Source organism: Melozone crissalis, unplaced genomic scaffold, assembly GCF_028551555.1.
Source record: "Melozone crissalis strain CALT ecotype California unplaced genomic scaffold, PUWL_Pcris_2 ptg000013l_1, whole genome shotgun sequence".
NCBI classification, from domain to species: Eukaryota; Metazoa; Chordata; class Aves; order Passeriformes; family Passerellidae; genus Melozone; species Melozone crissalis.
In genome coordinates this window covers 44536181-44551926 of record NW_026535791.1, presented here as the reverse complement: position 1 = coordinate 44551926, position 15746 = coordinate 44536181, and the positions used below count along the sequence as shown (strand labels likewise).

Sequence of the window (15746 nt, the reverse complement as noted above, 5' to 3'; positions counted from 1 at the left end):
CACTGGAGGCAAGTATTGCCTTCCTCTAAGATCTCAGCTGTAAATGTAATGATGAATAAGAAAAAAGGTGAAGCTGTACATGGTGACAGGGCTTTTTGTATTTCTTTTTTACAGAGGACCCAATCTGAATCTCTGACTGATTTGAGCTGTACCCCAGAGGAAGACGAAGAGGATGATGCTGTATTCAAGCCCAGCAATCAAGAACTGCCATGCAGCACAGCTGCAACACAGGATGTGGCTTTCTGGCCAAAGCCCAAAATGCCTGAGGACCACCCTCCTGCTCTGAGACCAGTGGTGACTCAGCCTGCTTCCGAGCCTGCTGATGGACAGGAAACCCTGCTAGCAGAGAATCAGCCAGAGGACTGCCAACCAGCACTGGAAATGACGTGTGAGGAGCCTGAGTCCTCACTGCCATCAGAAGGCAAAGACTCTGCAAGTTCTTCCTATTCCAGTTCAGACAGAGGAGTACAAAAGCAAGAAGATTCCTCAGAAACACTGGTTCTGTTGTCTGGGGCTGGGTCAATCAATATTGTAAATCAGGAAAATAAGGAGCTTCCTACTGTGTTTCCATTAAACAAATTACCTTCTGAAGAAAATATTTCAATTAGTAAGAATAGTATTGTTTGCTTGGGAAGGTCAGAAGAAAATAAGCAGAAGGATGATCAGGTACATGTGGAAATGCCCTGTAATAAAGGGACAGACAAAGAGCTTACTCTATTGTCAGAGTCCAGCAAGGAGTGTTTCATGGGTTCTTCCCAGCCCACAGACTCATTTCATGTTTCACATCCTGCTTCCTCAATGCAGATGGCATCACCTACTTTCTGCTCTCTAGAGAAAATAAAGACTGCACAGGAGGCAGCTGCTTCTGAGAAGGAGAACAAGGAGGAACAGTTGGGGAAGAAAGCTGAAAAAGCAGTTAATGAACTCAATGCCTTCAAAAAGTTTTCTGTTTCCTCTGCACGGGAGAGACCAAGCACCAGAAGTTTGTATTTCCCAGAAAGATCAGAGTTGGAAAGCTCATTAAATACTGGATTCTTCCTGTCCAAAGCAAAGGTCTCCTCAAGAAATGAGAGGTGGCAAGATGACTTCCAGAAGGGATCAGATCTGGGCAAGGAAATAAGTAGCAGCAAAAAGGAGACTTTGCTGCCAGAATCCTACTCTGAGAACACAGGCCAATCTACAGAAAGTTTGGCTGGTTATATTTCCCCAGCTGTTGATGAAGTACCAATGCCAAACAATTCTTCAGCGGTATCTCAGAATCAGCCAAGTTTTAAAGATAAAAGTCCTTTTCAAGTGAAACTTAGATCCACCTCACTGTCCTTGAAGTATGAAGACAACTCGCCACCAGAATCGAAAGGGATTAAAAGATACAGTGCAGAATTTAATTTAGAAAATGAGGGATTGTCTTCTTTTCTAAGAGGTGATAAGGCAGAGATCAGAAAAACAGCCAATACAAATACTGGTGATTCTTTAAATGAGAAGATCAAACCCAAAGCAAAGTCCTCTGAGCAGCTTAGTTGCAAACCACCATTGCCTAAAAAGCCAGTGTTGCAAAGCATAACCGTTCCAAACACTGCTGCAAGCAAGGAGAAACAGGACAAAGCTATTCACTCTCCTGAATCCAGAAATGAAGACAGAGGCCTGGAGAAACAGTCAACTGCTTGTAAAGTGCCTGGTAAGACTCCCAAAACTTTATGAAGTTACCTTCACTTGCAAAGAATGATCTTACCTGTGGAGAGCATGAGGCAGCACTGTTGTGTCTGCCTGGTGAGCACGAGCTGATGGCTCTGCCTTCAGTGATGTTGCTCCCTTATTTTCCCTTGCTGAAAAGATTATAAAAAAGACAGCAGGGAAGAAACAACAGACAGAATAAGATGTTTTTACCTCTGATTTTTGAATTTCAGGTTATTGTTTAAAGGATGTTCAAAGTGACACTCAAAAAATAAAGCACACTAGCACATGTTGGAAAACAGGAATAGCAAGCTACTAAGTGTCCCCATTTAGAGGTGCTGCATGGCAATTCAAAATCCAAGAGCCCAAATTAAGTGTAGTGCCCTTTGTGAGACAAGTGACTCAGACCTCTAGACCTTCTTTTCACCATAGCATTGAGGCAGAAATGCAATGAGGCTCCACCACTGCCTGCCATGGTAAACACACCACTTATTTATTGCCTCCTGTGAGGTTTTCTTATTCATTTATCTATTTTTATCATTACTCATTCCTTGTTTAAAACAAAAATTAACAACCCTGCAGCTTCCTGGAGTTCAAAGGCAGGAGAGACCATAAGATCGTGTCTACTGCAGATTGTTATATTTTACCCTGTTGTCTGTATTATAAAATTGGGTTAGAGATTAAAAAAAAATCAGACCTCTGGAGACTAATTATACACCGTGGACTGCAGGCAGAGAACAGGAAAGACTGAAAGGGGCACCACTGTCTGGGGTCTTTGCAATGACAATAAACACGTTAGGTGAAGCACACTCAAGCAGTTCTAGCAGGAGACCTCTGCTCTTCACTTCAGAGAACAGTTGAGAGGGGAAAAAGTAAATCTTTAGGTCTTCTGATATGTGGAAGAAAAGTCTTCCTTGTCCTGGACCTGTATGGGCATGGGTTTGATGTTATGAATGTGAAAACATGCTGGCCAAGTAAATAATAGGCTGTCTCTGTGCCATTGCAGAGCTGTCCCCCATCTGGTTGCTTTTCTCTGATTGGGGTCTGTCTCTGAGCTTTGGAGTAAGCAAACACCAAAACAGAAGAAGATCTCAGGGCACAGGATGCCCCTTGTCCTCTAGGGTGACAAAAGTCTCTTTCTGGTCCCAGAGGCAACTTACCTGAGTGACACCTGATTTCAGTTGTCTTCTGCTGCAGCATTACAGACATTTTTGCAGCAGGACTTTGGCCATGTTCACAGTTTCCTGCTCTCCCAGCCATCATAAAGCAGAAGGTTATTAAGATCCACAGCTGGATGAGGTCCCCACAGCCATCCAGCCAGAGCCTCCCCACACCCTGCAGGCAAGGCAGGATACATATATATATATATATATATATATATATATGTATGTATGTATATAATCCCAATACTCCCTTTAAAGGCATTTTCCCTTCTGTGCTGCCCTGAGCAGTTGATTATTTGTTGTGATGCCCACATCTCTGATGGACTGAGATTTTGGGGAGGGTCATACTGGAACAAGAGAGGAGAAGACCTAGCACAGCAGGATTGTTCTGGCAGGGTATGGAGGAGAGCAGTAGGAGTACCAGTGCTCCCTCTCACAGCCCTGTATCACATCTCTCTTGCTGAGTCCCAGAGTGCCTGAAGGTGGACTGGAATGTCTTCCTGCAGTAAAAGACAATAGTGCTGGAGAAAGAAGAAGGGGAAGAAATGAAGCCAGGGAGCACATTTCTCCTCCAGGCTTCTCCTGTGGCTCCTCAGCCCTAGGATGAAGGAGCCTCTGCCCTGAGATGCAGAACTGCCCTCTGCAAAACAGATCTGTGGGTGGGAGTTGTGCCTTGGTCTCCCTGATAGAGATGCATGCACCTGGAGTTTGAAACAGGGTTAAGAAGTCCTGCTGTGTTCCCCTCCCCCTGAGAGTATTGCACCAAATCTATATGATCTGATGTTGTTTAAAATGATGGTTCAGATTGGTCTGTGATGGCAATTAGTTTTCTTCCTTATCTACTGCCTTCTTTAGACACCTGACCAAGCATCTCCCTGTGCTGTGGCCACATCAGCCTGACCTGGCCACCTGAAATCATGGGTGAGTGAGGTGTGCCCACCTCCTCTGAGTGCCCTGGAAAAGTTGCACAGTGACTCCCATAATTATGTCCCTCTGTGAGGCATAGTAGAGTCATGAGATGCAATGAGGCCTTGGCAGGGAAATAGCCCAGCCCAAACATAATTTTAAGCTCCTTGAAAAGTTTCCCTCAGCTCAGTGAGTCAGGACTATGTCTTTGCAACTGCAAACAGGAGAAATCCGACAAACACAATCAACACAGCCCCTCATGGATCACATGTGTCTTATCAGGCATCTCTGGGCTCTGGATCTGCTTGGACACTCACTTCTTTTTTTTACTTTACACCCACTCAGCTCTCTCCTAGCCCTTGAGTTCATCAGCCTTTTCAAAGAGCTGTGGTCACCATCAAGAGATGCTGTTTATTTAAGCTGTCAGGGAGTTACCCCTGCATGTTAGGAAATCTGTGTGCTGAACAAGACAAGCTGTGAAATGGGGATACAAGGGGATGCAGTTCCCTTCTCATGCACACTAATATCAAAATAGTCATTTTGCTGTGTCATTGAGGTCAGCAGGAGCAATGTGGTTCATTCAGTTCACATTTTAGCTTTTCAGCACTTTTGGTACCAAAGGAACAGGAGAGCTGATGGGATGCTGGCTTACCACTCCAGGTGAAAGCAGCACTCCTGCTACCCAGAGCTTTCTGGGGAACTTCTGAGGGATTGCTTTACCTCTCTCAGGCTGCAAGGAAGCCCTTTAATGGCTGTGTGAAATTAGTCACCCCAGGAGGAGTCTTTAAGTTTCTGGAGCTAAAGGCACAAGTCCTTGCAAGATTTAAAAGGTTAAGCTGTGTTGTTTGGAGTTGATAGTTTGCTATAAATCCTGTAAAGGGCAGAAACAATTACCATATGTTAACAGGTTATTACAACAGCGAAACCATAGGCAATACTTGTCTGAATCTGCATATTAGGATAAACAAAAATCAGCAGCTGAGGAGCTGTAGTGGGCAGACATCCTCTGAAAAGAGCAAAAGAGCTCAGGGAAGAACGATGGATGTTGTGATGAATGAAATTGGTGTGCATTGCCTGGAAAATAGAGGCTCTGAAATGACAAGAGAAGTGTTTTTCTCTACATCAAAAAGACATTGCTTTAATGCTGTCCAGGCTACAGCTGAAAAACAAGCTGTCTGGTTTTTTTTCTCCCAAAAGAAGTTGCTTTCTCTGTTGTGTCAGGCTATTTTGCAACATGGCTGTTTTCCAGCAGTGAAATAGACTTTGATGCAAACAGCAGTTTCTTGTGTAAAAAAGACTCTTCTGGCATCGGTGGTATAGATCCAACCAAAAGTTAAATACCTCCCAGGGCAGCTTAGGGAAGAAAGAAATGTCAGAAATTCTTAACCAAATCTTTAGAATAGCTTTGTCTGAAATTAAGGAATTGGGTGTGAACACTGACATGAATGCATGTAGTACTTTAATAAACAAAGGGAAGTATGTAGGCCAGGATATTCTAAATGCTATATGCATTTGTAAAGCCCTTCTTAAAATAACTGGAGTTTTATAAATGAGCAAAGATACAACAGTGTGGAATTAAATATGCATGCATAAGCAGTGTTATAAAACAATGACACTTACATACAGAGAGTGTTATCTCCCTGTGTAAAGTTGTTTAGATTAGTTTTGAGTATGTTTGCTTTTAAAACACTCAGGAAATCCACAAGCTAGCTTAGCTTGCTGTTAGTGGTTTGACTTTCAAAAGACTCTAAATTCTGGCTCTGACCTTTCACCTGCACACATGTAGGGCAAGAATACCCACTTTGCAGTCCTTGCAGGCATAAGATGTTCTCTTCCAAGTATAAGAATTATATGTCATAAAGAACCTCTTCTACAATTTGTGTGCACAGAGGCTTTTAGATGTAAAGAAAGCAGGTCTCAGATTTAAAGAAATCTGAGGCCATCTCTAAAAACGACAAAGTTAATCCCTAAATCTCAGGGTAATGGTTGAATATGTCTTTGCTGTGTTTATCTGTATAGGCAGCACACACAGGGAGGTACATTTGAATACATGAAGTATATCTATCTGTCAATAGACAGAAGTAGGTATGTATTTTTCTTTCACTTCCTGCGTGTGTGTATAAAGCCATGCACAATAACAAGTCAATCATAGTTCCTTTTATACATTAATGTATTATCTTCATCTTATTGTTCATACAACCAGTCTGACACATATTACAAGATAATATCCAAATATCAGTGAGAAGTGTACACATTTATTTCCACAATATTTAGGCAGAAGACATTTCATCTATAAGATCAGAGCTTTAGTCTGAGGAAAAAAAGGAAGTTGTTTTAGTAAGATACTAAGAGAAACAGATACCTGTATTAAATGGGGTTGCAGAAGGGGAGTTCCCCCCTCTAGAGGACCACTGAGGCAGCCAGCCCTGATGCTTTCAGACTCAGAGGAGGAGAGCTCAGGGGATTCTGATCTGCAGGAGGGAATTGAGAAGGTGGCTATGCTTCACTTGGCTTCAGAGCTATCCTCAGTGGTTGGTCTGGAAGCTGTGGAAGTGGTGAAGAATGCAGCAAGAACAGCTGACCTTGTGACTGTCCCATGTGTGTTTGTTGGCTGTGGGGAGGACATGAAGGGAAGGCTTCAGCAGCCTCTGGGTGTGGTTTCAAGAGGCAGCAGAAGATCTCAGCTTACAGTAATTGCTGGCTTTAATACATGGTGACATTATGCACAGACTGGCTTGACAAGTTCTGACCTGGTATCTTTCCGTTGTTGGTGGCTTATCCCAAGGGGAAAAAGGGGCTCCTCTCTTTCAAAAAAGCCTGAGGCCAAGCCAGCTCCAAGGAAACCAGGAAAAGAGGCAATCACGAGGTTAAAGCTGTGAATGAATGAGAGAAAAATTGCTGCCAGCAATATCCTTTATTAGCTTATGAAGTTATTAAGGAATGAGTTGAATAGCACATTGTTTAAAACAACACGTTGTAATATGAAATGAAGAATATTATTTAGATTTTAGTTTTGTTCTGAAAATCTCTCAAGTGCAACACAGAAAGAAGATGCTCAGCCCTGCTTCAACAAAGAAATGAAACACAGGGCATTTGTGGAGGCTGTGATCTGTCAAAACTGACTCAGCTTTGGATGGAGCATACCACTGCTTGCATTTTGTACTTCTTTGTTATCTCCCTAAGAGTGGCATTTACCAGCTGGGAGTTTCTGTGTCAGTTATTGTGCATATGACACACAGCAGAAGCAGGAGTTAAAATTGTCCTTTTGAGTACTTTTGGTTCCACTCTGGTAACCCAGTTCCTTAAATGCTGTGCCTTGCCAGGGGGTGAACCATGAAAGCACATGGACTATCCCATGACTAGATAAGACAGAACTTGTTCAAGGCAATCATCCAGTCATGAACCCAGAAAGATGTGTGAGCAGCTCTTCCCTTGGGAACAGTCACTTCCTGAGAAAGCTTTTTGCTTCTTTGTGTCCCTTGGGGTACCAAGAGCTGCATAGGACAGTCTCAGGTCACCTTAAACTGCCAGCTCTCTTCACCACACTATCTCCTGGATTACTTCACCACCTTTCATCCTTCTGCCTGGAACAATGGTGCATATATACTGCCAAGAAACCTTATCTAATTTGAGGTGGGAGGATGTAAAGGACCTCTGGGCAATGGGATAGGTAATAAATAGTGAATATGCTCTTCTACCTCTTACAGTAATTCTGGCTGACGGATGAGGTAGAAAATCCTGCGTGGGTTGCATCTGATGGGTTTTTTCTGAAGATAAGGCACTTCCCCTGCCTTGTCTGCCTGTCTGGCTTTCTGCAGCAAAGACTCTCAAAGGGACAAGGGCAGAATGTAATTGCTTAAAGGTACAAGAAAGCCTCTCCCAGCAGCAGATCAGCTCTTGATCCTCTGTAGGTGATACTACTCTGCTGTCCTAAGTTGGCCTGTACATATATATATAAAATCTTCAAGATTATGATGAAGAGCTTTTGTTCCCTACTATCAAAGGGACATTTGGATCTCCTATGGAATAATACCTGGCTCTAATTTGGCTGCCTTCTAATTGGCATGACTAGAATGCCTAGCATCTCATCAGGGAGACCTGCCTGAAGAGTAAGGGTGCTTGATGCCTTCATTAGAGCGTCTGCCTTATGAAAAACATTGCTATAATAGCAGCCTCCAGACACATCACTGCAGGACTGGGAACCCGGGGAACTGGGAACCTGTTATCTCAGGCAATGCACAGTGAAATAACAGCAGGATGAATCCTAAGCTCATGAGGATGACAGAGAAATGGAAGCACAGGTAGCAATATGACCATTACATGTAGTGCAGTAAATAAAGCCTCATTTTGTCAGTGTGGATTGTGTGGTGGAAGCAGAGAAGGAACAACCTTGATGTTTACATAAAGCTCCTGTGGTGTGACAGGGAAAATGGGGCAAAACACAAAGGGGGATTTGGAGTCACAGCAGCTAAGATGTACATCACTAGCAGCATCAAGGCAGAAGCCAGGTTCCCAGTCTCATCAAAAAGTGTGGGTGAACTGAAAAGGACCTTCAGTACAAAGACATTGGAGTTTTTGAGCACCAAGACATTACAGATGGTGAAGGAAGGTCAAGAGGTGGTGGAAGAGGTTGCATGTGGTGGTGTGTCTGCAGCTGTACAGCCAGAGAGCTGCTCCTCAGCTCTGAGGAGCACGGGACATCACCTTCAGTCATGGCTCAGGAGTGTCACAGGAGCGCTTTGGGAGCTGAGGAAGCACAGCACCTGTTTTACTGGGCAATGCCCAAAGTGCCCACCACCTGAAAAGGTGCAGATGGCTGCAGATGGGCTTAAGGACATGGCTACAAGCAAAGGAGGGAATGTGATGGCAGATGCATTAGCAGACATCACATCATTTCAACTGTGTGGCTTTACTTAAGATCCCAGTGAGGTTTGTCCTAAGACACTGGAAGAAGATGGCTCTCAGACTTTGACTTGCTAGTGGTTATCTTGGAGAGCTGTGGGAGTTAGGGGGCACTGACTGACATGTACAGAAAACCATTCCAGGTGAAGTGGTGTAGTCCTTCCATGTCAGCTGATGCTAACACTGTTTCATCTCAAGTGCACTTCTGACCATCATATTTGAAGGAGATTTCTAGGACAATTCCTACAAATGGAGGAGTGATCTAGAGAATTAGATTAATCAGAAAAGTTAAAAAAGTAGGGAAAATGTGGTCTAAGTCTTCAAATGCATAACAGGCTGTTGCAAGGAGACTATGAGTAATCTGCTCATGTCCATAGTGTGTAGGAGAAGTAGTTACAGATTTAAATTAGAGCAAGGAAGATTTAACTCACCCAACAGGCACCAAAAAAAAAAAAAAAAAAAAAAAAAAAGTAGAAAAAAAGAGCTATGCCATAGGATAGGTTGCTTAGGGAGACTCTGAGACCTGTCCTGTTTCAGGAGACTTAGATACATATTTGTGAGGAAACAGTTTCTATGAAACTGATCTTTCAGCTGGTCTTGCCTTGCAGTTGAAGGATAGACTACATGATATATTGAGATCTGTTCCAGCCTTATTCTTTAGCATCCTGTAAAAGAAGATAAAAATGAAGCAAGGAGAGCCAGTAGAAGGCTGATTGGAAAAAAAAAAAAAAGATTGGAAAAAGATAATGGGAGGAAGAGCTGCTGTCATGCAAAGATGGGGGTTAGGTGGGTGCAGAGAATTAGAGTAACATGCTGTGCAAGAGGGAGAGCAGCTCCTTCAGTGTTCAGAGATCCTGTTTTATCTGTGCTGCATTTGCACAGCTGGACTTCTGAGTTGTTTCTTCCAGAGGTTTTCCTGCAAGATTGCATGAGGTGAATGTGAAGGGAAATGCAGGCATTAGCTGGCAAAACATCTTGCTTTGGCATTAAAGCATGGGGGGTTTTCTCTTTTTCAGTTTTTAGCTGACATAGGCTTTACAATGTTTTCTTGTTCAAATAACTACTCTCTCTCTGGTGAGGTATAAAAATGACTTGAGAAAATCCCTGAGCAAAGCAAGTTTGTGGGCTTTCATAATATGCCTGTGTTGGCAGACTCCAGCTCTTGGGAGTGCATCATCCCTTTTATCTTCCATGCCTTCATGAGGCATCTCAAGTGTGCCTTCAGAGACATTTGCCTGCTCTCCTGGGCAGGGCCAAAGTCCACCAAACTAGACCATAGTGCTCCAGAAACATGTCTGACAGCTCCACAGGGTCCTGTGGCTGGCTCTACTGTCAGCAGAGCAGCTGAGCCCCAAGAGACCTAGGGCAATAACTTTCTGACTGGGTCTGCCTCCTCCCAGGCCCCTGAACAGCATGCTGGCTAAGTAATAAACTTTTCCAAAGAGCAAGACCACGTGTCATTTGAGGATCAGAAGCTTAACTTCTGCTCTGCAAGAGCCTTCTGTAAATTTTGATACATCAGTGACCAGAACTGGCTGGGAAAGGTGAAATTAGCCTTCTTGGGTCTGAGGTTGTTATTCTTGTTCCTCATTTAAACTACACAGAAGCTCTACCATTCATTGGGAAACTCAGTTTTGTGTTCAGTGTGAGTCAAAAAATGGAGAACCAGGGGGATGGAGCCAATGGAGCTGCTGAGGCTCTTCTCTTGACCAAGTTCTGTTCAGTGACTAGACAGGATTTCCTTTCTCAGAATATTTGAATACAGGGTATTTCTCTTCCCGGTAACCCTGGATTCTGCACGTCCTTGGGTAGCAGTTGTGAGGTCAGCTGGGTAGTAGTTTTGACTTTCTTCTCCAGAAATTGTCTTTTTTCTTTTTGTGTTACTCAAGTCTCATTTCTGGTAGAGCACCAGAAGATGATGACCATGGTCAGCATCAGCAGGGATCTGTCAATGTAGACCTTACACCAAAAGACCAGAAAGTCCCTCTGTGGTTTTAGCAGTGCTTCTGTGTGCTCAGTCACCACAGACTGCTGTGCACAGGCACCCATGACTGAATCTGCGCCTGTGAGCTCCACAGAGCTGGGGAGGAGGCTGCTCCTAAAGGGGTGGAAGGGAGGCAGGAAACAATTAGGGCATGGGCTGCTGCTGCATGTGGGGAAGCTGCTCCTAAAGGGGTGGAAGGAAGGCAGGAAGCAGACTCAGGCATGGGCTGCTGCTGCAGGGGCATCAGGAGAGCGGGAGCTGAGGGCAGCCACAGTGGGGAGAAGTTTGCCTTTGAAACACCGCAGTCCCTCTGTGTCCACCTTTGCATGGTCTGCTGCCTGTCTCAAAGGTACTGTGGGAGAGGGAGCAGAAGGGGCAGACCTTGGGAAAGGGGCAGATTAGAGAAGTTTCATTCATGTTTCTGCATCTCCCTCACGTGAGGGCAGTGACACTGCCACTCCAGCTGAACAAAGATGCAAAGCGTTTCTCACCAGTAGAATGATAACTTAAATCTGTGAGCACAGGAAAATTGCTCTCTGGGGACCAAACTAAACAGAACTATTTATCCAGGCTGGTTTCATATTCTGGCACCAGTCAGTACATTGAGAAAGTAGGAGCTGAAGCTGATTACAATTCTTTATCCTCTAACCATGTACATAAATAATCTATCAACAGAGAAAAGCGTGTCTTCCCCCATGGCTGCAGCAGACCCTGGAAAAGATCCTGACACTCCTACAGAGCCAGCCTGGATTTCCATTGCAAGGCAGAAACAGAGAGGCATGCATCAGGAGAAGGAACTCGACAGAGGAAAGCTCGTGGCTCCAGATAATGAGTCAAACACAGAGAAACAGAATAAAGGAAAGGAACAAACAGAGGTACTTGCAGTACAAATTTGTGATGCTTTTGTATCACCTCCTGTAGTATTATTTGGATCTACTGCTATGTTACCAGTCATGCCATAATGATTACAGATACTTAATGAGTGTAACTGTAACTGAAAAAGACACTGTTCTCATAAATGTGTTACAGATACAAAGTTCTCTGATTGTTCAGATGTGTAATTTTGTGTCTCCAAGAAATCAAAATCCTGGAACTATGTGAAGTGTGTAAAATTTCTTGGCATACCTACCAGATCTAACACATGTATTGCATGCTGAAATATCCAAAAGGAAGTGCTAAATTGTAGTCTTTGATCCTCCTCAATGCAGAGGAAATGTGTTCTCTTTTAACTACCCTTCTAAGCACAGCCTTTCATTGAACCTCTTATACCTCCTGACTGAGTTAAGCCTGGATGAGCAGCTTGGTCCCAGAAGCTCCTAGGTAACAATTTTTAGAGCCCTGAGAAGTGAAATAGGATAAAAATAACTTTTGCATTTGCAGAGATTGCCAATATACAAATTCTGGTTCCCTGTATATGGATAATTCAGAAGCCCATGTGGTACCATGGAACCTGGGCTGACACTGCCTCTTCAGAGATCCCATGGAAAAGAGAGTGATTCCTGTAGCTAATGATCTTCCCAGATGACACAGCTATGCCAGTGGAAGTGCTTGGCATGGATCCAGAACACTCACCTGCTGCCTGTTTTGCATCCTGCACAAATAAGAACCCTGCTCTGATGCAGCAGCATGTGTGTCCTACACCAGTATGGCATATCCAGTGCAAATGACCTATTTCTTGCTTCAGGGTGACACCTGCTAGCACCCCAGACAGGTGTATTATATCCTGGAATAAGAGATGCTTTCTAGGTGATGAAAAATAGCAGTGGTTAGATTAACAAGAAATAATACCTAATAAGATGTCTGGGCCAACTTCTGAACTGCAGTAATGCCCAGCACAATCCCAAAATACAGTTTCTATGTCAGAACAGGAAACTCCAGATTTTAGCTGGCAATGATCCTTGAAATTCATGCCATGCATTTTATTTCCCTGTAGCAGCTAGCAGAGAAACATGCCAAGATGCTTCTGACTGCAGCATGTGAGGCTTGGTGCCACTGTACTACTCCCACTTTCTCTTTCTCCCACATGGCACCAGGCACTATCACTTCAGGGTAGTTTTTGATACTGGCAAGAAAATCTGTTGGAGGATATGTTTGACTTCTTTTTTATGAAAAATCCATTTACCACCAACTGTCCAAAAATACAGTGCCATAGCCCTCAAAATTTGGAAGATGGAAGGAGAACATGAGAGAATGAGGCTGTTTCCAAATCCTATGTATGCTTGTAGAGATGTGCAAAGGAATACTTTTTGCAGTGAAGACTATAATTATCTACTCATACCATTATGGGTAAGAGATACTGAGGGATAGTTTCAGTTAGTGAAATTGAGTTCCATGGATATTACATGAAAACACTGTAGCTTTCTGAACAGGTGTCACCTCAAGGGAGAGGAGTGGGACCAATGTCTGCTGAACTGTGGCAGGCTCCCCATCCACTGCTTTGCTTGTGTTCTTCCAAACTGAACTCATTCTCCCTGAATTACTTGGATTTTATCCCTCTCTGTGCCTAGGGGGCAGTGAAACAACAATGGAGTAAACCTTCACACGTGGCACCTAAAACCACTTCTGAAGAGCAGAGGAAAGACACAAAGTCTGAAACAAAGTCCCTGCTGAGAACCAATTCATTGTCACATTGTGTCCCTGGTAAGAAACAAAATTCTTAAAATGTAGGCTGTTATCTCTCACCCTTGTCAGAAGAAATCCTGCTTGAGTGTGCTGCAAAAGGAGTAGGGGCTAGATCCTAATCTCTTCCTCAGCCCTGCATCAGCCAGGACAAAGAGTTTTCTCAGCACTCATGTCTGGGATTTTATTTGGTGTTTTATTTATTTATTATTTTATTTGATGTTTTATTTATTTATTTATATTCTTCTCACCAGTTTGATTACAAACAAGAGAGTAAAAAGGGGTAGCCAAAAACTTGTGCTGAAAGAAACGTGAATCAAGAACTCCAGGCCCTTTTATAGGACAGAGCCCCAAATGCACTATCACGGTGTAAAATGTAAACAAAAATATTTATAATAGCACTCAATTTAAATGTGGCTGCCTCAGCAAGCTGAGGAGTGGTGCAATCACAAACTGTCTGGCCATCAGTCCTCCCACAATGAGTTTGTTATAAATCTCCTTGGTGAATTCAAGTTTGAAAGAAGGGCAGAAGTTTTGAAGTAATAAAATTCCTGTGAATTGGGGGCTGAGTAAAGGAGGAATTCACATGTGAATACTTTAGCTAAGACTCTCTTCTTTGGCCTGGGTGTTAACATAGGGCACAACAAGGAATCCAGGTAATCATGTTGAGTTTTGGTAAATTTAGGGATCAAAATATAATAGTGATGAGAAAACCATTGTATTATTTAGAGCACAGATGGGTAATTTTCTCAATAACTTATTGCACAAGGAGTTTCCATGTGAAATGTAAAGATTTTCTACCACAGGGCAAGGCATGGGAAGTATTTAATAAAAGAGAGTGCTTAGTTGCACAGCAGGTAAGTGTAAAATGCCCATGTGCTTTATTCCCAGTAGCTCCATCACCTGCACTGGTGGATAAGGAGGAAATGAGCCCCTTGAAGAAAGCCAGTAATGCTGCTCCAAATCAGCCATCCTGGATGGAGCTGGCCAAAAAGAAGTCTCAAGCTTGGAGTGATATGCCGCGGATTATAAAATAGAACCATGCAAACAAGGAGCATCTTTCAGAACTACTTGACCGAACTCCTACAGACCAGCAAATCACAGTGAAGAATCTCTTGATACAGAAGGGTTTTATTATGCAGCTGTGGAGAAAGTGTGCAATAGGTGCAGTCAAAAAGTTTACCTTCAGTTTTGTAGCAATCAGAATTGCAATAGCAATGGATTACTTAAATTATGCTAAGGACGTACTTACACTTCAGAAAATAAAACTTTTGCCTTATGTATTTCTTGCATTTTCTGCTTTTACTGATGTTTGTATCCAAACAGGATCTTTGCTAAACTTTGTTGAACTTCTGTTGTTGCTCGAACATTCTATTTGTTACGGTTTTCTCTGTTTACAGATATAAATTGTGCCCTTACATCCTGATTCTCTTGATGTGTTTCACTGGAATCATGGGACACACTTTCTACCAAAGCTGTTAGGCCCATGGAGATATTCCTGAATAGTTGCTAGTGAGTGCTCCATTAAAATGTGTTGCTTGAACTTCAGGTTTGCCTAGCTAAGCCACTGGTACAGTTTCTGGGGTTAGGTTGCATTTTGGGAGGCACAAATATGCACATTTATGTGTGACCATGAAAAAAATTCTCATTTCTTTCTGTGAGTAGCCTGGGTTGCACAGTGTTTTCAAGCAGGCAAACAGTAAGGAAATGGAACTGCAGTTGGAAGCTCATCAATATATTCACAGTTACTTTCCTACCTGGGTTCATCTGGCTGCAACTGGCTTTCCTTCCTGTGGAACCTCATGCCCAGTCAGGAAGATGGTATTAGTAACAATGGTCAATATGAATTTAATTAAAAATTAAGAACTGAAAATACTGGAACTAAAGTTCAAACTGAAATGCTGAGGAAAACTGTGAATTTTATCACAGTGCCAGCTTCACATATCACCCCCCACATAATCTTAATTCCTCTCATTAAAAACCAGTAACATACAGATGGCATGTCTGTACTTGACTACCTTTATGTAACATCCTTGTGCTCATTGGCCTGAGCCTCCCCCACCAGTTTGTGACTCCCACTCATGAAGTCTCAGCTCTTCACCTTCGCTTGTTTAACAAGATTGACAAGATAAATCATTTACTGCTGATTGACTGAGACTACTCTGAACATATTTTAAGACTTCCCTATGAGTTACAGAAGCAAAGGACAAACCCTGTGATGCCCCACTGCTAAGACAAGCATTTCATTTTGTGTATGCATGGGTGAAGCACTACCTTAGCACTGCAATCCCTAGGTTTATTTATGTTTGTCTTAATGATTTTGTTTTTATTATCACATTACATTCTCTTTGGAAAAATGTGGGGACACTTTAGGAAACATAGGACTTTCTAGCACCTGTGTTTGCAGTTTTGAAATCTTGTCTTCTCTACAGAGGTAGGAAGGAAAACCTGAGCCCTCTTGGTAATGACAACTGCATTTAGTAGTGAACAAAGAAATAGTT

The 15746-nt window shown here is 42.9% G+C and overlaps 1 protein-coding gene across 5 annotated transcripts in view; it reads left to right on the top strand.

Annotated features, from left to right (window-relative positions):
• The window catches only part of CRACDL (CRACD like), a 62938-nt gene extending 48413 nt beyond the window's left edge, over positions 1-14525 (top strand). For 4 of the 5 annotated variants that reach the window (XM_054272014.1, XM_054272013.1, XM_054272016.1 and 1 more), the window contains 4 exons: positions 115-1675; positions 11302-11501; positions 13134-13266; positions 14137-14525. In XM_054272014.1, the coding sequence (XP_054127989.1) occupies positions 115-1675; positions 11302-11501; positions 13134-13266; positions 14137-14282 (2040 nt within the window). In that variant the 3' untranslated portion in view covers positions 14283-14525. The remainder of the gene's footprint in view (positions 1-114; positions 1676-11301; positions 11502-13133; positions 13267-14136) is intronic. The other variant, XM_054272015.1, reaches the window with a different exon arrangement.
• Positions 14526-15746: the final 1221 nt, after the last annotated feature.